This window comes from Pleurodeles waltl, chromosome 2_1, assembly GCF_031143425.1.
Source record: "Pleurodeles waltl isolate 20211129_DDA chromosome 2_1, aPleWal1.hap1.20221129, whole genome shotgun sequence".
Classification (NCBI taxonomy): Eukaryota; Metazoa; Chordata; class Amphibia; order Caudata; family Salamandridae; genus Pleurodeles; species Pleurodeles waltl.
The window spans coordinates 461,857,389-461,878,777 of NC_090438.1; the positions used below are offsets into that span (position 1 = coordinate 461,857,389).

The 21,389-nt window shown below is 46.8% G+C and overlaps 1 protein-coding gene across 2 annotated transcripts in view; it reads right to left on the reverse strand.

The window, feature by feature from the left end:
* The window catches only part of BTK (Bruton tyrosine kinase), a 448,809-nt gene that overhangs the window by 10,803 nt on the left and 416,617 nt on the right, over positions 1 to 21,389 (reverse strand). For both annotated transcript variants that reach the window (XM_069213457.1, XM_069213465.1), the window contains exons 17-18: positions 19,213 to 19,331; positions 10,833 to 10,990 (exon numbers count right to left, since the gene is read on the reverse strand). In XM_069213457.1, coding sequence (XP_069069558.1) covers positions 10,833 to 10,990; positions 19,213 to 19,331 — 277 coding nt within the window. The remainder of the gene's footprint in view (positions 1 to 10,832; positions 10,991 to 19,212; positions 19,332 to 21,389) is intronic.

Consider the following 21,389-nt stretch of genomic DNA (forward strand, 5'->3'; position numbering starts at 1 on the left):
CTACGGTCCTCCAGACCAACAGGTAAGTACACTGGGACCATGCTTTGTGGGCAATGGCTGTGTTGAGTGGGGTGGATGAATGATGGTGGGAAGGGGAGCGATTGAGGCATGCATCAAACGACGGTGAGAGCATGTGCCACATGGCAAGGGTAGGGATGGGGGGGCCACTCACATTGAGCATGCAGATGGTGGTGACTATTTTTCCCCCCCTGTACATTTCACATAGGTCAGCGCCCACCAGAAGATCGATATTTGGCGTGCCATTGCCAAGGACGTCCGGACCCTGGGGGTCCACCAGAGACGGGGCACCCACTGCCGGAAGAGATGGGAGGACATCCGACGCTGGAGCAGGAAGACGACGGAGGCTCAGCTGGGGATAGCCTCCCAACGTGGGAGGGGTGCCAGTCGGACTTTGACCCCCCTGATGTCCCGGATCCTGGTGGTGGCCTACCCCGATTTGGATGGGCGCGTGAGGACATCACAGCAGACACAAGGGGGTGAGTACACTCTCATTCTGTTGACTTTGCACGCAGTGGAGGTGTCTGGGTGGGGGAGGAGGGCTGTGGGTATCCCTAGGCCAGGGCGATTTCTGTAGGCTAGGCCCCTCCGTAAGGCATGGCCCTGTGCCCCCGCCCCCCACCTCTGTAGGGTGCCAAGTACAGCTAATCAAGGCCCTGTGTCATCTATGTGTGCAGATGTCATCCATAGGCTTGCAGGCCATGTTCCACGGATTGAGTAGTCGACCCCAAGTGCGCGGTGTAGTGCAGGGGGCTTCTGTGTCTGTCCTGTCCGCCAACGGTGTCGCCAATGCATGCACTCAACATGTCTTTATTTCCCCCCCCCCCCTTTTTTTGTGGTCTTCCTGTTCATGTGTGCATTAGCATCATCAGGCGGAGGAGAAGTGGCATCGGAGCACGAGGGAGCTGCATCCCACATGGCCATGGAGGGCCATGCAACGGACTCCGAATTCACCAGTGGGATGGAGGGCGAGGGGAGCTCCACAGCGGGGACTCGGGCAGACATCAGCGACACGGACTCGTCCTCTGAAGGGAGCTCCCTTGTGGTGGCGGCAACATCTGTGCCCCCCGCAACAACAGGTACAGCCGCCACCCACCGCACCAGCACCGCCCTCCCAGCAGCCCCTCAGCGTTTGCCCCATGCCCGCTCACCCAGAAAGGTGGGCATCTCCTTCGCCCCAGGCACCTCAGGGCCTGCCCCAGTCACCCCTGCTGCCCTCAGTGAGGAGGTCATTGACCTCCTGAGGACGCTCACTGTTGGGCAGTCTACCATTTTGAATGCCATCCAGGGTGTAGAAAGAGAGGTGCACCAGAGTAATGCATACCTGGAGGGCATTCATTCTGGTCAGGCTGCCCTACAGCGATCGTTCAACACTCTGGCCTCAGCACTGATGGCAGCCATTGTCCCTGTCTCTAGCCTCCCCCCTCCAACTTCCTCCACCCAGACCCTATCACCTGTACCTCTGCCTATCCCTGACACACCATCAGACCAGCCTGCACACACCTCAACAACCAAGGGAAGCTCAGGCAGACATAAGCACCACACATCACACAGGCATTCACACAAGCAACATCCACTGCCTCCACTGTGTCCCCCCCTCCTCGTCTCCCTCCTCCCTCCCTGTTGCGTCTCCACTCACACCTGCATGCACAACATCTTCAGCCACTACGTCCATCACCAGCACACACACCAGAACCCCCCGCACACGTGCAGTCACCACCCCCACTACCATTTACACGTCGCCTGTGTCCTCTCCCAGTGTGTCTGTGACCCCCTCTTCCAAGATACACAAACGCAGGCAGCCACCCGCCCAACAGCCATCCACCTCACGACAGCCTCCAGCCCAAGCACCTGCACCCAAAGACACCAGACTTCATACTCCTACAACTACAACCTCTTCCTCCACTCCCATACCCACTACACCTACCTGTCCCACTGCTCCTAAGAAGCTTTTCCTGTCCAAACTCAACCTCTTTCCACCAACTCCCCCACCCCGTCCATGTCATAGGACTATAGTCAGCACCTCAGCCACGACAAAACCGGGCCCTGTCATGACAGTCTGCCATGGACTGTGGAGTCCCCCACCCTCCAGGGCAGCAAGTTCAGTACGGAACCAAGGCACGGGCAGCCCACCCCCGGAGAAACATCCAAAGATAGGCAGTGGCCGGCGCGAGAGGGTGAAAACAGCAGGGACTAAAACCCCTACCATGGCTCCGGCAGCAAGTGTGGAGACAGCTGGCACACCGCCCAAGGTGGGGAAGGGACACAGGCGATCAGGGAAGGCTGGGAAGGGCAGCACACCCGACAACACCGCCATCAGCCCAGCTGGCCAGGAGGGCCCGCCAGCCCCATCCCAGGTGGGCAGGAGGCCACCAACAGGCCCGGCACTGCAGCCCAGGAGGGCCCCGCCAGTCACAGAACAGATGGGCAGGAAGGCTCCGCCAGCCACAGGACAGGTGGCAAATGACCTCCACGCCATGGCCAGATCCGCTGCACTGGGCACCGCCGTCTCAAGCACCGCTGCACTGGGCACCGCCGTCTCAAGAACCGCTGAACTGGGCCCTTCATCTCAAGCACCGCTGAACAGGGCACCGCCGTCTCAAGCACCGCTGAACTGGGCCCTTCATCTCAAGCACCACTGAACTGGGCCCTTCATCTCAAGCACCGCTGGACTGGGCCCTTCATCTCAAGCACCGCTGAACAGGGCACCGCCGTCTCAAGCACCGCTGAACAGGGCACCGCCGTCTCAAGCACCGCTGAACTGGGCCCTTCATCTCAAGCACTGCTGAACAGGGCACCGCCGTCTCAAGCACCACCGAACTGGGCCCTTCACCTCAAGCACCGCTGAACAGGGCACCGCCGTCTCAAGCACCGTGAACTGGGCCCTTCATCTCAAGCACCGCTGAACAGGGCACCGCCGTCTCAAGCACCGCTGAACAGGGCCCTTCATCTCAAGCACCGCTGAAAAGGGCACCACCGTCTCAAGCACCGCTGAACAGGGTACCGCCGTCTCAAGCACCGCTGAACTAGGCCCTTCATCTCAAGCAGCGCTGAACAGGGCACCGCCGTCTCAAGCAGCGCTGAACTGGGCCCTTCATCTCAAGCACCGCTGAACAGGGCACCGCAGTCTCAAGCACCGCTGAACAGGGCACCCCCGTCTCAAGCACCCCTGGACTGGGCCCTTCATCTCAAGCACCGCTGAACTGGGCCCTTCATCTCAAGCACCGCTGAGCAGGGCACCGCCGTCTCAAAGCACCGCTGAACTGGGCCCTTCATCTCAAGCACCGCTGCCCCATGAGCGGCAGGGGCTGACCCGCATCTGTGTTGGGCAGGGCTGCACGAAGCACTCTGGGCACAAAGCCCCCTCCAGAACCAGTGGAGACTGTTATCCACTTGTGAGACTGTGGCTTTGCACTCCCCAGGATGGTCCAGTGGGCAAACCACCCACTGCAGAGACTTGTGAGACTGTGGCTTTGCACTTCCCAGGATGGTCCAGTGGGCAAACCACCCACTGCAGAGACTTGTGAGACTGTGGCTTTGCACTCCCCAGGATTGAACAGTGGCCATGGAGGCCCCTCGTGGATCTGGCGTCGTTCACTCATCTGGCTGAGGTGCCCCCCCCTTCACTTCCCCCTGAGGTGCCTGTAGTTTTGCTATCTGATGCCCCTGCAGTGTTCTCTCCGTTGGAGTCAGGTATCTTGTGATTTGGGCCCACTGGTCCACGGACAATGCATGCTACAATGCTCTGACTTGTACATTTATGTATATAAGAATTTTTGATGTGTAGATATATGTTTAAGCCAGTTATACAATATATTCCAATGTTTAGAATCATTTCCTTTTGTATTTGCATTATTCCGGGGGGTTTGGAGGGTGTCACTCTGATGTGTTGCTATGCATTGATGTGTGTGTTGTAGTGGGTGAGGGTGAGGGTGGGTGTGTCGACTATGTGTGTACCCGTAATATGTTCTTCTCCCCCCTCCCCTGTGTCGTAGGTGCTGTACTCACCGTTGTCTTCTGCGCCGGCGTTCGTGCTCCTGGTAGAGGAGTAGGAACACTATCGCTGGGAGTATGTGGAGTTCGGGTTCCATGCTGTCCTGATTCCTCGTGGGGTATATGGAGGTGGGCGTTTTCCCTTCGAAATGGCTGTTTCTGCCGTGTTTTTATCGGCGGGGCTACCGCCCCGGAAAAGGTGGCGGATTGGTAGCTTGTGATACAGTGGGCGGTACATTGTCTCCCGCCTGTCTGTTGGCGGTGACCGCCGCGCTGTTTGTTTGTGCTGCCGTGGCGGGCAGTGTGGTAATGTGGCGGTCTCTGTTGGCGGTTTCCGCCAGGGTCGGAATTCCATTTTTTACCCCGCCAGCCTGTTTGCGGTTTGGCCGCAGGTTTAACACCGACCGCCAGGGTTGGAATGACCACCTCTGTGTTTCCACAATTTGGAAAACAAACATGTGTAGACATGTCCATTCATCCATTTGTGATACATGTTCTTTTACATGAATAAAAGGATCCATAACACATTATTATGCCCGACTTCATTTCAAAGCTTTATCTTTTGGGAGACAGGGTGGATAAACTCCCTGAAACTGCACATGTGGCCTCAATTGTGGCTAGTTTGGTGTGGCAACTGTCAATGGCTGAAGACAATAGTCTTAAAGATGGGGCTGACAAGAAGATTGACCCTTTACTTGAAGAAAGCTTATGGTCACTTTCATCTAACCATTTGTTCTCAAATATATAGGGCTTATGTGGCACAATCTTTGTTGGCTGACTCTATAATTTTGTTCACAACTATGCAAGAAGGTGGCCATTGTCCAGAATTGCTGGAGTCATGGAAAGACAAATGGGATTCCTCTCTAATATTGCTTTTGACTCAGTAAGGTCTTCTGCCCTGTCCTTTGGTGCATCAATTGCGGCCCAACACAACCTTTTTCTGAAAGGTTGGAATACAAATTCTGCTCAGAGATCTATAGCTTTAAATTTGCCATTTACAGATCTACGATTCTATGGTAAAGATCTGGAGGATAAGCTTCACAAAGTTTTCAAGGAATGGAAAAAATCTCTTTCCTTTTGGAAACAACAGCAGAATAAGCTCTCTTTCTTCTAATCTGCGAATTTGTTTTGTCAGCCTTCCCATAGACGAAGGAATACAGGGCTCCAAGGAAAGTTCCAGAAGAAATACCAGCTGCTGCCAGGAAATTCGAGTCTGTGTTCCTGACTTTGCTGCCACAGTGGGTCCAAGTGGCGAGGTACCAGAGGTTGGTGGGATGCTTCTCCTTTTCATGGAGAATTGGCGACGCAAACTTCCAACAAGTTGGTACTGAGTATTCTGGAACATGGCTATCAGAACAAATTTGTGTCTCTCTCCTCACTGTCAGGACTTGTTCAGATGCCTCTTCTGCTTGAGGAGAGCATTGCAGGAAGGAATTAATTCCTTTCTCCTGAAGAAATAATTAGTCCAGTCCCACAGGAGCAGAGGGGAGGAGGCGTTTATTCGATTGTGTTCCTAGTCCCAAAGGTGGGAGTGGGTTTCAGGACTCTGATCAGTACAAGCCTCTGAACAAATTGGTTTGAAATATTCCATTCAAGATGGAAACCCTACAAAGGATCATTCCTTTGATACAGAAGGGCTCTGTGATGACAATGTTGGATCTCATGGATGCTTATCTCCATGTTCCATGGCATTGGGATCCCAGCAGTATCTGTGGTTCTCACCGTTGGATCATCACTGGCAGTAGTGTGTCCTACCTTTTGGCCTCCGTCATCACCCAGGGCTTTCACAAAAATGGTGAAGCCTCTGGTGGCTGACCTTCACCTTCAAGGTATTTCAATGTTTCCTTATCCGGATGACTAGGTGCTCCAGGCAACCTCTGTTCAGGTGATACAACATCATCTAGAGTTGACCATAGTTACGCTAAAGGACAATGGTTTTCTTATGAACATCCAAAAATGCAATCGCGAGTTCTGGACATGGAGGACATTCATAGGGACAGAATTCAACTCTGTCCTGTGCAGGGTATTCTTTCCCAGGGCCAGGGTCCAGCATCTGCAGTCTCTGCTGGCAGTGCTGCTATCTCAGAAGATAGTAACCTTGTTTCAATGGATGGAGGTGCAAGGTCACCTTCCAGACTCAGTCTTCACAGTGCCCTGGACTAGGCTGTACGTACACCAGCTACTGTGGCACCTTTACTGATCTGTGACATTTCCCAGTTGTGATATGACCATGGAAATTCCAGTTTCTCTGGATATTGTTCATGGCCTGCAGTGGTGGTTGGACTCAAAGAACCTTACCAATGGGATAAGGATACACCTTTTCCTCCAAATGTAGTGACCGTCAGTGCTCTAGGTAGGGGAGAGACAATGGTCAGTACAAGCTCGCTGGGACAGATCAGAAGCCATGCGGTCATTCAAATGGAAGGAGTTGCCGGCAGTGGAGAGATCCCTCAGGTTTTTTGAACCCCACCTTTCCATTTGCAATGTCCTGATTCATTTGGACTGAACAGTGACCGTAGCATATATCAATCATCAGGGCAGCACTCACAGCGAGTCTGCTGTGGTGATCTGGGCAGAACTTCATCTCCAGTCCATTCTGCCCAACACATCAGGGGTGTGGACAGTGTGGTGGTGGATCTACACCTTTCTGCCAGGATCTCCCGCCTGATATGCCGAATATTTGGTTGCCCAAAGCTGGATTTGTTTGCTTCCAGGACAAATGTACTCCTGCCAACCTTCTGCTGGAGGACTCCAGAGATGTGGGCTTGGGGGGTGGATGCCTTGTCCATTCCATGGCCTCCAATGTTGCTGTACGCCTTTCCTACCTTTCCCTTCATTCATTTGTTCCTGTTGAAGGTTCAGCAGGAGAGGGTTCTAGTGGTGGCAGTGTTGTCATAGTGGCCACGGAGGTCTTGGTTCCCATTGTTGATGAGGTTGGCCATGATTTCTCCTCGGATTCTGCCTCAGATCCCATCTCCTCTGCATTCTCTCAGTCTGCAACTGCTGGTTCCTCTAACTTTAGCAGTTTAGAAGTTGACCAGTGGGATCTAGAGAGGCAAGGTTTGCCTACCCACATTGTTTTGGTGGTACAGGGTTCTTGTAGGAATTCTACACTGCCTTCCTATTCTAAACAGTGGGATAATTTTAAGACTTGGTGTTCTCTTTAGGGTCTTTCTCCTACATCCTGTTCTATCGCTGCTATTCTCCAGTTCTTTCTGGATGGCTTCTGTAAGCATTATGCACTGTTTACAGTCAGTGGGTGGCTATCAGGGCATTCAGGGATTCAGTTTCTTTTTCCTCCAATGATGCACCTTTAGAATCCAGGATGTTTTTTAGTTTTTCTCTTATGTCATTGTCTCTAAAACTTACTGATCCTGCATGGGATCTTTTGCTGGTTCTTCATGCCCTTTAGTCTCCTCCTTTCAGCCTTAGTCTTCTGTGGATGTTAAATTCCTTTCCTTTAAGGTGGCCTTCCTGGTGGCTATCACATGAGCCAGGTGGTTCGGGGAGCATTCAGCTTCAAGATGTTCGTCTACTTTTCTGAGATTCATGAAAGATGCAGTGAGAGGGGTTTCTTACTAAGATTCATTCCAAGTTTCATTCTTCTCAGGAACTGGTGTTGTCCGTTCTCTGTCCTTCTCCCTCTTCTCTTGAGGAACAAGTATTGCACACTATGATGTTAAGCATGCTTTGTCTGTTATGTTGACAGAACCGCTGCTTTCCGGACTTCTGACAGTATTTTTGTAACTTTTGGTCTTGCACAGCTCGGAAAGGCAGCACCTAGAATGACTCTAAATCGCTGGATTAAGGACGCCATCTCCTTGACATATCAGGGCTCTAACTTGCCTTGCCCTTCTAATGTTCAAGCAAGATCCAATAGTGGAGTACAAGCTACGTGGGCTGTTTTTAAAGGCATGTCCTCGGATGAGATTTTTCATGCTGGAACTTGGGCATCTGAGCACATGTTGATTAGACACTATTGTTTGAATTGTATGCAAACTAGTTGCTTGAATTTTGGAGGTGGTGTGTTACAGGCTGTGGATGCACCTGCTCCTGTTTGATGGTTTTTGATGTAACATTAAATCCATTTGGGTGTGCTTTATGTCCTGTGCGGGTCTGTGATTTCTGGTGTCAGAAACTTACAAAGACCTTCATCTTGGTGGTGTATGCTTTGGTATACTTCATGTTGTTTATGGCTGGATCAAGGACGAGGTACGTAGAGGTGATGTCCTGATTACTTATGGGTAATCATCATTACTCTTTGTACTACTCATCCTCGAACCAGTCATTCTTCCGAAGCACCATCTTGATATCAGGTCTTCTGTTGCTTGGTATTTCAGGAAGTGCTAAGGTAAAACTAAAATCAATTATAGCACTTAGCCAGTTGGTGTGTGGGGATAGCAAGCGTTTCCTGTTTTGTTTCCTGTCTGTGATTGGATACTACCTCGTTGTTTATGACTGGGTTGAGGACGAGGACTGAGAGTAATGAGGATTACCGGTAAGTAATCAGGACAATCCTTGTAAATTAGTTGGAATATACCTACTTATGGCATTTTTTTCAAGAGATGAAAAATCAGCATGAGCAAACATTTATCTGTTTCCCCACACAGCAAACATGAAATTTCATGGTGTTTGCTTCCCGCTCTAGAACAAATTACTTTACAAAAATGACCTGAACAAGGGTCAATAAAAAATGTCTTCAGGGGTTTTCTGAAGCCTAAATGATTTTGATTGGTACGAAGGTGGAGTAAAGGTTGGACCATAATCTACGGACTGGTACTAGTTACTAGTTTGTATTTCCATGAGTTATGGTGTTATAGGTTTGGGACTATATTTGTACACACCCTTGTCATCTGTATGTCAGAGATCCCCAAGCAACATCCAGACTTAGATTACCTCCATCCCATCACCTGCATAGGTTGGCACCATTAGCAATCACCACCAGATGGCAGAAAGGGAACAAGGGGTCCTGCAAAACAGCGGTGGCCACGGCAAATGTCAAAGGGGGGGGGGACAAATAATAATAATTAAAAAAATTATTGTTCCGCCGTTCCCTCTGTTCCCGCCATTTTGTGTGCCATGACCCTTCATTGTCAAACACAGGTGGAGTTAAGTGAGACAACCTTGCTGCTGGTCAGAAAGCACCCAAGCATCAGTTCTGTATTTGTCTGTGGAAATATTGCAAGCCCCTATTTGCAGCAGGGGCCTGTTGTTCTATACAGATAATGAAGTGTGGTTCCACCATGTCCGACCTCCATGGCATGGGCTTAAAAACCTCATAAACGAGAGCCGTGAAGCAATAGTAGGATCTCCACTACCATTCAGGCCCTCTGGTCACATCGCACAGGAGAAACATGAAGGCTGAGTACACTGCACAATGTGCACTGTGAAGATAGTGTGGGAAAGACAGAGGGGCTCACAAGAGAGCACACAGACTTCTTGCAGGATACCAGTAGGTAACGGGAGATGGAAGTGAAGGAGCAGGAGTAGCCCGTTATTGAACCAGCAGTTATTCCAAGATTTGGTGAGAACAGTAGTGAAGAGAGGCAAAAGGGCTGAAGATGGGACATCCAGAGCAACTTTCATGAATCCTATAATATAATACTTGTGTGAAATTATGCCCTCCAGTCCAAATACCTCATAGTAAAGAACATCACTCAGTTCTGCAAGATTGAAAGACAGAATTCTCTTGTTGGCTTATGAGGATGGAACAAAGGTGAAGCACACCAGATTCAGGCATCCAACCATGAATGTACTGCAATACTATGTGCAACTGAGATGCTGGACCTAAAACAGAAGGCAAGGGTTCTGTTGTTTTTATTCATGCTGGATTGAAGGACACCAACATTGATCCAAAAACAATAGAACACTGTAGGTTGCCCATGAAACAGCATCCATACTCGATTTTTCACAATGCAGCTCCAACCAACTGAGAAATAGGAGGATCAACGGTCCTTCTGTGTTCAATATTTCTCATAAGACATGCTTAAAGTTTTAAGTACTATGAGACAAGACCCTACACACACACACCTACCAATGGACAGACATCTCAGTAGATGGCACACCTACTCGCTGTACAAGGCTGTGTCAACTGAGGTACAGAAAGCTGGGATGACAAATTTGCTTGAAACTTTTCACAGCCACAAACATGTGAAGGGTGTGTGGGTGCTTCCGAACAGAACAACAAACAGGAGGGCTCCTCCATGTATGAATAGGGTAGAAAAGGAGTATCATTGTGTGGTGCTGGAAACCTTTGGTTATTTTATGACCTGAGTACCAGAGTGAGTATTGGAGGTGGAGACAAAACAAAGTTTCTATGTACAATGGTAGTATATCAGCTGCTTGTGGACAAGAGTGTGCTATTTCTTCTTCTATCCTAGGAACTCAGGAATGTAGTAGGCAGCAGGCAGACACACTGGCAATGAGGCAGAAGCATTTGCAAGGATTTTGTGGCCATGCAGAGTCCCAAGTGTGGCTACACCAAGCACAGACTGGAAGATATTCCAACGCAAATATAGTTTTGTAAAGGAAAAGGAAATTATGTAACCTCGTTCAGCAGCAGACAGGATGGGAAAACCCTACTGTGTTGAGATAAGTAACAGCTTCTGGGAAAGTAGATGTAATATCAATACATGAACCCATGGACTGCATTTTGATGAGTTTTCAGGAGACTATTTGTGGCTAAAACTACAAATTGAACATTGACAATCCAATATAATATTTTCATCTGCAAGTGGGTATCTAATTCTCTCAAAGGTAACCACCCCAACACAAGTATAAACAGATTTGAGAATCCCTTTTTTGAGGAATGAATTACTTACTTCATGCCAACAACTGTACATAATGGCATAGATGTTCTCTGTAGCCATCTGAGGCCGATACAGGCGTAGGCCTTTTGTGATGTGGTCAGTAACCTCACTGTTATTAAATCGCTCATATGGCATCTTCCCCAAAGTGAAAATCTCCCACATTAGAACTCCTAGAAAAAAACAAATTGATAGCCAAATTTAAATTTTTCTACAAAATCGCAGGCTGTAGACAAGAACTAAGTGCTTTTTATTGAAACATGCTTTACAGACCAAATTTTAATTATCCTTCCCTCTGTTTTTTCTAAAGAGACTATGAGAATGTTGAAAATATACACACTGTTGTTAAAAGGATCTCATATAGTATACATAGGGGCATATTTATACTTGGTTTGTGCTGTTCTAGGGTCATTTATTTTTACTCTAAAACAGGGCAAACTTAACTCCATATTTATATTTTGACGCTAGACCCATCTAGCCAGTTGGGTAGTGGTTCGAGAGGATGCCAGGAGTAACTAAAAAGTCCTGTGACCAGTAGCTCATGTTCTCATACCCACTTTGAAGAAATCTTTGAGAAGGACACTTGTGATGCTTTTGGTTCTTTCTCCTAGGCTTTCATTCTACATGTGTGCTGCTTTCAAGTGCCTAAAGTGTCCAGGGGTCCTCTTTGGTGGTACTTCTGCACCGAGAAACTGTGCTTGAACTGGTGCTGACGAACTCTAATGTGTGCAAGCAGAACTGCACCATAGAGAGGAAGCAGATGGAGATGATTAACAATTGCACTCAAAAGAGTGGAGAAAGCAGGACAAACAAGTAGGGGATTCGAGGGATGGTCCACTTATATTGAGATCAAGCCATTGGGCAATGTCTAACGCATTATTATTAGAATTTAAATAGAATTCTTCTTTCTGATTGTTACATTTTTAGAGGAGCAATGGAAATTTACTTGTCAGGGACACATACGGGTGTTTAAATAAAAGATACTAACAGTGCACTTGTACATCTAGACATAAGTATTATTGGCTTGTTTAATAAAATGTACACATGTGCAATTATCATATATATTTTGAATGAGAAAATGAGTCACCAACACAGTCCTGCAGACCGATTGAGGGCTTGCAAACTGAGCTAATTAAACTATGTTATTTCCATAAAAGTCCTTAGCTCCCAACCACTTATGTGTATTTCTGTGAGTCCTCTGAAAAGAGGGAAGAGTGAGAAGAAAAATGAAGGGCTCTCCTTCTTACCTATATTACTGTATTCAACAGAGAGAACAAGATTCCTACCATGCCAATCATGCGACCTCTCACATCTGAATGTTTCGTTGACATGCTTCAGCCAATGATGTGTGCTGTTTGAGTCACAGTAGCTTTCTTCAGGACCAACATGCTAGGGAAGAAACCCTATAAAGTGAACGCATGCTCACTAAGGCATGAGTATGTGGGGTGGATTATTCGTAATTTACGATTTTCACACAACTTCTTGTTGTATTTTTGTTGCTGCCAAATTAGGGCAGTATGTATCCGGAGGGAGGCAGTGCCTATAGCCACACTGTTGTCAAGGTCACCTTGCCGCTGTAGTACCTACTACGGTCCAGCTCGGGATCCAGATATATTCCCTGATACTTCAGTTGAAGACATGAAGGAGAGTTGGTTGGCATGGTAGGAAGCTATTTCTGTGAATTTCCATAGGTAAGACAATTAGCTGCCAAAATGCACTAAGTAAATTGTCCCTGATGTTCAAGACAGCCAAATGGGATAGTGGCGTGCCAGTTGCTGCGTGCTGCTAGTGTTCAGGAAGGTATGCTATCCGTTTCATTTTCTTCCAGATTCCTGGCGGCTTGTGGAGTTCAGTTGAACATTTGTTAGACATTTTCCTTCCTGGTGGCATGTGGAGTACAGATGGAAATGTATTATTTTGTCCCAGACTTACTATGATTTTGTGTAAGGGCTGCATCACTTTTGTGAAGCAGCCTGACAAAATCTTTTTGGGAATTTACTAAGTCACACAAAGCCACTTTGGTTTGGTAAATACAAAGTAACGCAAGGCAGCATATAGCATGCTTTGCTTTACTTTGCGTCGGTACGCTTTACATGGGTATAGCTTGGGAATTCCCATGCATCCACCTATGTATTTTGGTGCAAAACCAGATTTGCAAAGGGTTGTAAACCTGGCTTTGCACCAAAATGGAGTGTCTAACCGTCAGAGATGTAACAAAGACAAATAGCTTTATTTCTGCTCGTTGTTTTCCATTTTCATGTGTGCTGCTTCTGCATGAATTATTAGTAAATGTGCACCTCTGTCAGGTAAAATATCATCAGAACATGGAATGAAGATATGTGCTTTTTGTGGTCACCCTCTTATCCTTGGATTAACCACTGTACAATTTATTGTATAAATAAAGCATCTTAGGTGAAGAGTGCTTTAAATCAAGAAGCAGGGACCAAACTATTGCTACAACTGGACACTCTCAGAGGACAAAAACATATCGAAAGATGTATCTGGGATCTGGTTATAACAAAAATATATATGATTGAGAATCTAAAGGAAAACATAATTGTGTTTTAAAATTGTGTGATTTTGCAAATTGTGATGGTGAGAACCGAATAAATTATCACAAACTGCCACTGGACCCTGACTGTCACTCCTACCCTTTGCAACTAAACCTCTCTGCCATCATCAACAAACTAGACAGTCACCTCACATTAGAGACACTGGCCCTCATTCTGACCTTGGCGGGCGGCGGAGGCCGCCCGCCAAAGTCCCGCCGTCAGATTACCGTTCCGCGGTCGAAAGACCGCGGCGGTAATTCTGACTTTCCCGCTGGGCTGGCGGGCGGTCGCCTTCAGACCGCCCGCCAGCCCAGCGGGAAAGAGGCTTCCACGATGAAGCCGGCTCGGAATCGAGCCGGCGGAGTGGAAGCTGTGCGACGGGTGCAGTTGCACCCGTCGCGTATTTCACTGTCTGCGCAGCAGACAGTGAAATACTTGTAGGGGCCCTCTTACGGGGGCCCCTGCAATGCCCATGCCAGTGGCATGGGCACTGCAGGGGCCCCCAGGGGCCCGCGACCCCCCCTACCGCCATCCGGATCCCGGCGGTCCGACCGCCGGGATCTGGATGGCGGTAGGGGGGGTCGGAATCCCCGCGGCGGTGAAGCAAGCTGCGCCGCCGCGGAGGATTCAATGGGGCGGCGGTACACTGGCGGGACCCCGCCAGTGGTGCCGGTCCGACCGCGGCTTTACCGCCGCGGTCGGAATCCCCATTGGAGCACCGCCGGCCTGTCGGCGGTGCTCCCGCGGTCCTCCGCCCTGGCGGTCAAAGACCGCCAGGGTCAGAATGACCACCACTGTGTGGTTCTCGATTTGTCTATAGAGCCAGCGCTTTCGGCCATGCTTACTCCCAAAGGCCTTCTTTAAAATTTCTCTTCAGCCAGAGTACATATAAACCTACAAACATGCTGTCTTTGTGTTCAAAACATGGACCCAAAGGCTTCAGCTTTTGAGGGTAGGAATGCAAGTGGTTTCTAAAACTGAGGGTATTATGTGAAATTGGACATCCATTGTTATGGTTTGGATTTGCTTGCTGCCTAACCAGTTCTTTCAAGGTAAGGAACATACACGTTTCCCTAATATTTTATTTTTCTGTATTATTATTTGCCTATTATTCTTCTGTCATGTATAGTAATATTTTGTAACAGTTAAATAAAACCATTCAATCTGAGAGAGAATAAAAGGAGATAACCCCTATGTACAAGAGGAAATGAATAGGAATCCATAAATTTATGTTTAAAACATGAAAAATATCCCATGTGTATGGAGCTTATTTGAGTCACAGCTAATAGTTGCCAAACTAGAGCTGGTGAACATTGCTCCAAACCCTGTTATTATAATGCACTTGAAAACAGAGAAGAATCATTGAACAAATAATACTCTCTAAATTAGTACTCCCTAAACTCAGAGTTATGTATGCCAAAATAGAGCTGCTTGAAATTGTTCCGATTCCTGTTATGCATTTATAAAAGGGAGAAGAATCATTGAATAAATAACACTCCCTATATTCACAGTAATTACATATGATAACATGTCCCACGGGAATAAAATTAATTTCAACCCTGACAGTCAGTTGTCAAACTGGAACGACAAATCATTCCCTCAATCTTGTTTTTTTTCAATTCATTTAGACAAGGTAGGGAATAACAGAGCCAGATAATCCCCTTTGATGTGCCCCAAATTAAACCTTGCAGACTATGGTCCTGGTGAGAATTCCCTTCAGTGTTCTGTGAGTTGCCCACACTTTTCCTGACAGTATTCATGATTTTTATGAACCTGCTGATGAGCATGCCATAGAAGCACAGAAAAATTGCACCGGTGCACATTCTAATGTTTGCTTCGCTGAGCTTCCGCAATAGAAGCGGCCTTCTTTCTACTTTGAAAACAGGGAAGACACAGGCAACAGGGACTAGCGACTCTCTAAGTGCGCAACCAGTAAGCCTGGTTGGCTCGCTGGTATTCCAAGTATGAAGTATTTCACACACACCGAACAAGCCATATCGTAGTCTCTGAAAACTGATTTTTGCTAACCATGACACTGAGAAATTTAGGTAGCCTTTCTTGCCACTAATTGGCCATGTTGTCTGGTTCGGACCCTCTGTATGCCCCTTTTTGTTGATTTTGCTGTAATCTCTCTTTTGAGAACCATATGTATTGCCTGGTAAGTATATTGGAATCCCAAGGCGGTGACATGTGGATTATGCTCAAAATAGATTCGACCAATGAAGCCCATACTAATGCCTCTGGTTCTCGTAGCTCCTGGTGCAAAAGATATTATAGGGAGCCTATATTTGCTTCCTTAAGCTTGACCCAAAATTCAACATTATTGGACTGGCAACAGCTATACAAGCAGTGAATGGTGGATCCCTATGGTAGTACAATCAGGAACAGGGGTGTCACCCACAAATTACACGATGCTTAGCAGATGATGGCTGATTTTGGGAGGGTATGCTCCAGGGTTTGCAACTGTTCCCTCAATATCTGAGACAAATAAATGAAACAAGAATAGGGCAAGCACACAACATGGCTTAAAGCCTTTATTGACATGGATTTTCTTTGCTAGGGTACTTTCTCTGTTCATTTTGAATTTTACTCTATTATTTTAGTACAGCGCTGATCACCTTCTGCAGATGCTTTTAGGGAGCTGGTAAACACCTAGAGGAACGTCTGGGCTCCAGCCCTTGCTACTGTAAATCTGAATGGTGTCAAAGAGAGATCGTCCTATAAATTAATATATCCAGAAGTAGCTGTCAGGTTAAAGGATGTTGGCTAAGGAGACAAGTCAACGCCTAAACTGATCCACTTCTTGATTTATTAAACAAGTGGGGACCCTGCAAATCTCTTTTATGTCATTCATATGCTAGTGCAACAATGGGAATTGTTACCTATAAGGACCTCAATAATCGTGATAACAAAAAGAAAGCAGAATTTCATTAATAAGCAGAACATGAAAATCCATGGAATTATTTGAATGTTCGTGGTGGTGAATTAAATGTGCTATAGCATGTTTGCTAACATGAACTACGAGGGGTCCTTAGGATGAATTGGAATGAGGCTTTAGGACCACGCATTCACTGCTCGCTGACCGGACTTAGGGCCAGATGTAGGTAGGCTTTTGCACCTCGCAAACAGCGAAAAACGCCGTTTGCGAGGTGCAAAAGCCCTCAAGCGATGCAGAAACACATTTTGCGAGTCGGAAACGACTCGCAAAATGTGTTTCCGACTCGCAAATAGGAAGGGGTGTTCCCTTCCTATTTGCGACTCGCACCACGATTTAAGTTGATTTGTGACCGCGAAAGCGGTCGCAAATCAACTCGCAGTTACCATCCACTTGAAGTGGATGGTAACTCATTCGCAAAGGGGAAGGGGTCCCCAAGGGACCCCTTCCCCTTTGTGAATGATCACAAAATTATTTTTTCAGAGCAGGCAGTGGTCCTATGGACCACAGCCTACTCTGAAAAAAAACGAAACAAAAGGTTTCGGTATTTTTTTCTATTTGCAGCTCGTTTTCCTTTAAGGAAAACGGGCTGCAAAGAGAAAAAAAAAACTGCTTTATTTAAAAGCATTCACGAACATGGAGGTCTGCTGACTACAGCAGGCCTCCATGTTTGCGAGTGCCTATACTCGCTATGGGGCCGCAATTTGCGACCCACCTCATGAATATTCATGAGGTGGGTCATTGCGACCCCATAGCGAGTTGCAGTCGGTGTCTGAGACACCGTACTGCATACCAATTTGCATGGACTCGCACTTTGCACCTCGCAAATTGGCGTTTTGCTACATCTGGCCCTAGGAACTCAACACCACTTTCGGTCAGGGAGGGGGGTAGGTATACATACATGCCATGTGGGGAGCGGATATTACTGCCTGAATAAGAAGGAAGAATAAAAGACTCCGCCTTCACCCACTCACCTGTTTTCTGTGTGGTTTCTTTTAGTGGGTCGGGATTGGGATGACACTAGAACATGCCAAAGTCCCATTAGTGCATGCCACCGTTCATTTATCCCACACTTGAACCCTTCTGCCTTTTATTGTTGCTCTAGGAGGATGCTTAAAACGCCTTCAGCAGTCTGAGCCCCATTAGCAGGAGCCTTCTTTTTGGTTGACCCTTGGCTATCTGCTGCCTTCTGTGGAGCAATTAGCTCACAGCACATGATCTAAGTGCGGGAGAGTGCACACCCAAGAACGGAAACAAGTAATAAGTGACAGGAACCTAAAGTATAAGAAGAATCCTACCACTAAGGTTGAAACTTCTATCCTAGCTAATGAAAGGGTGCATTCATTACATAAATTTCCTAGGGATGTGTGAGCACAGCCAAACTACTAGTGATGTGTGAAGTGTTGAAATTACATACAGTTGGAAGGGGGCAGTACCACACGGCACAATTAGAAGTTTCTTTAAGGAATTCATAAAAAACAAAGCTGTTTTTGCACTGTCAAAAAAGTGAAATTGTATTTAAGCCATGGGATTTTTCAACACCAGCCTGTGTGTGTGTGTGTGTGTGTGTGTATGTCTTTCTTACCCTGGTGACAACAGAAAGTATATCACACGTGACATTACTGGTGACATTGAATATGACATCACCAGTGATATCCACATCTATTTTCTAACAGTATAAAGACAGGTTTGTTTCTACACCCTGCACCCACATCCTGATGAGCTTGGCCAGTGCAACAGTAGAAGGGTTGAATTAGAGATTTAGGGCCAGATGTAGCAAGCAGTTTTGCCCATTCTGTGTCTATGGGAAAATGTGTTCGTACATATGGCCCTTAATAACGTACTTGTAACTGTTTAACTCATTGTTCTGACCTAGTATCACGGAATGAGATGGGCAGCCTAAATGCAAATTTCAGTTTACCCACTGGCTTAGGATCCCAAATAGCATCTAATTTTTTGGTAGTTTTCTCAAAATAATCTGCAGATTTACCTTTATATTAAAATATAGAGACGCAGTCAAAAATGGCTACTGTCATCATTCCAAATTTGCATATCATTAGCCAGATGGTTTGTGCTACTGCTCAACAAAAAAAATGATATCTGTTTCAATGGAAAGTGCAACTTTGAAATCACCCTATATATTTTGGCTGCACAAAAGATCCATGCTCAGTCGTTGATGCATACATGTTTTTGCACCATTTCGTGTGGATTCGTGAAACGGTTCCAAACATAGTAGTGAGTGAAAACACTTTAGCTATTGCCGAGTGCAACCATATATCACTGATGTATTTGTAAGTCAATGTGCAGACAGACAATGCAAAAAACAGGGATGAGCCTGTACAAGATGTGGTGCCATCATCAGAGGTGGCTCCTCCGTTAAGGCCCCACTTGATTGTGGGGAAAAAAAAAAAAGGTAATATTGTGATGTTATTATCATTTTATTTTTCCCGGGAGTAACGGGTGGCACTGGGCTGAAGGGAGGGGCAGGAGGACAGCTGTAGAAGGGCTTTTGCAGCACAAAGTGCAAATGTTTATTTGGCCGGCCGTGTTGGGGCAGCCAAACAGGCATGCACACTTTTCATTTCTCTAACCGGCTGTATTGCACAGCTGAGTGGACAACATGTACAGGCTCCCATTCCCAGTCTGAGCAGCGAAGCAGGCCGCTCAGACCAATCACAACAATGCTGTCATGCTGGTGACAGCAGCATCATGATTGTCTGGGAGCCTATGTGCAGCCAGGAAGAGGACGAGGATAGAGAGGAGACAAACACGTCTCCCACGAAGGTACGTGTTTTTTTGTTGTTGTTTTTTTTTCATCCCTCCCGCCCCATCCCGTCCTGCTCCACCACCCCTGTTGAGTGGCAGCCACCACTGGCCATCATCCACGAACCTTATTGTTTCAACTCACCAAAAGACCAGACATCTGATTTGCTGCTGAATTTGCTGTACATAAGGACCTCAGGAGGGGACCAACGGACTGGAAATTTGGTACCCAAGGAGCTAGTATATTCATCGTCCAGGACATACCTAAAACATTAAATAATGGAGATATACAAAAATGATACAAGTTCATGCTGTGGTTAAATTAGATCTTGTAAGAAGCTGCGGGAAAATCACAGATGACAAGAATTCTACTGGGTTGAAAAAAAGGAAAAGAGAGGGTCATAATCAGAAAAACAAGTCCAGTATGTAGACTCACTCAAATATTGAATCCAAAAGATTAAAAGCAAAATTGGGTTCAGGATTATAGAAAAGATTTGAATGGTAGTTGCAGAAGTAAAGATGAGACATATAGAGAAATCAAAGAGGACAGATAAGGGAAGGACAAAGAAATTAATACATTTTAATAAAATAAAGTGAAAAGCAACCTGTAAGTAGAGAGGGAGGCACATTCTGGTGTTTTTTGGATGTCCCTCCTAATATGAAAAGCCCAAAAAGAAGGGTTGCCCTGATAGAGAGCATAGGTATTGAGAACAAGGTCTCTCCCTGCTGAACCCCGCATCCTCCTGTGCTGTTCACCCTTCTAACGTGTTCCTTTTCAGGCTGTTCTAGCCAGGTTGTTGCATGTTTGGTTCTGATTTGCAAATCTGTCAATGGAACATGAAGAGACTCTGTGCTTACTTCACTGATTTAGAAATGTTTGGGCAGGTCAACATGTGGCCTGGATAAACACCTTATCTTATCAAAGCCAGTCCTAGTGTTGAATCCACTTGCATAGCCTACTACAGTACAGCCTTCAAGGGTAATCCTCAACTGTTTTTCATCATTACCCCATGAAGGGTAAAATCTATAAGGAAGTTTCTTGGCATCCAATTAAATAACAGAAGTATCTAGTAGCTGTGGTTCAGGGACCACAGATAATAGTTGTTACAATGTTTGTTCAGTTTCCCCTCAATTCCTTCCTTTACAGGCCAACTGCCTGAAGAACTGGCTTGACAATGGTTGAGGAAGTAATGATGTCAGAAATTGTATTAGTACACATAAAGAATGGGTGGTGCCATAGCACATAATCCTTTAAAACACCAAAATAGAGATAAATGGGAGAAGAGTGGTGGGCTACGCAGGAGGCAGAATAGAAATGTGCCTCTTTTCTCTAGGCAACCTAATAATCTACACAAAGGCCCTCATTATGAGTTTTGCGGGTGGCCTCCTGGGCCAGCAGGCAGAAACAGCATTTCCATCCGCTGGCCCAGCGAAAACAGGCCACAACATTGACGCCGGCTCATAATCAAGTCGGCTGCAATGTTGTGGTGCGTCAGGTGCGACAGCACCCATTGTGCTTTTTACTGCCTGTAATTCAGGCAGTGAAAAGCGTGAGGGGGTTGTCCATGAGGGCCCCTGCCCTGCCCATGATCTGCCAGCCTTTGCATGGCAGTGGAACCATCATGCAAAAGCTGGCGGAGAAAGGACTTGTAATCCGGAAAGCTGCCCTAGTGGATTAAGACCGCCGGCTCTGCCAAACTGGCGGTGCCAGTGGTCTGACCGGCACAGTCATAATATGAAGGCCGCACCGCTGCTTTGGCGGAGGTCCGACCGTCATTGCGAGTCTGGGAGTCCCGGGACCACCAGACTTGTAATGAGGCACAAAGTGTCCATCTCGTTCTATTAATTTTCTTTTTTCCCTTCCTCTTTTAAAGTATGCGTTGGAAATAGCCCTTGTGGTAGGTTTATCCCCAAACGTTTTGCCTTCCTCCTTCTATTTTTCTGACTACTTTTTTGTTGACTTTTGGACTCTGGGCACTTTACCCCTGCTAATTAGTGCTAAAGTGCAGGTGATCTCTCCTATAAAACATGATATGATTGATTTATACCTGTTTGACATACTAAATTTACCTGTAAGTCACTTGTAAAGTGGTATACCATATACCGGGACCTGTACATTAAATTCTACTAGTGGGCCTGCAGGACAAATTGCACCACCCACAGAAGTAGCCTTTCAAGCCTGTCTCAGGTCTGCCACTGCAGGGCCTGCATGCACAGTTTACTGTCACATTGACTTGCCATTTCAAACCACTTGCCAAGACCTAAACTCCCCTTTTAGTACACCTAAGTCACTTCTATGATAGTGCCTAGGTAGCCCTATGG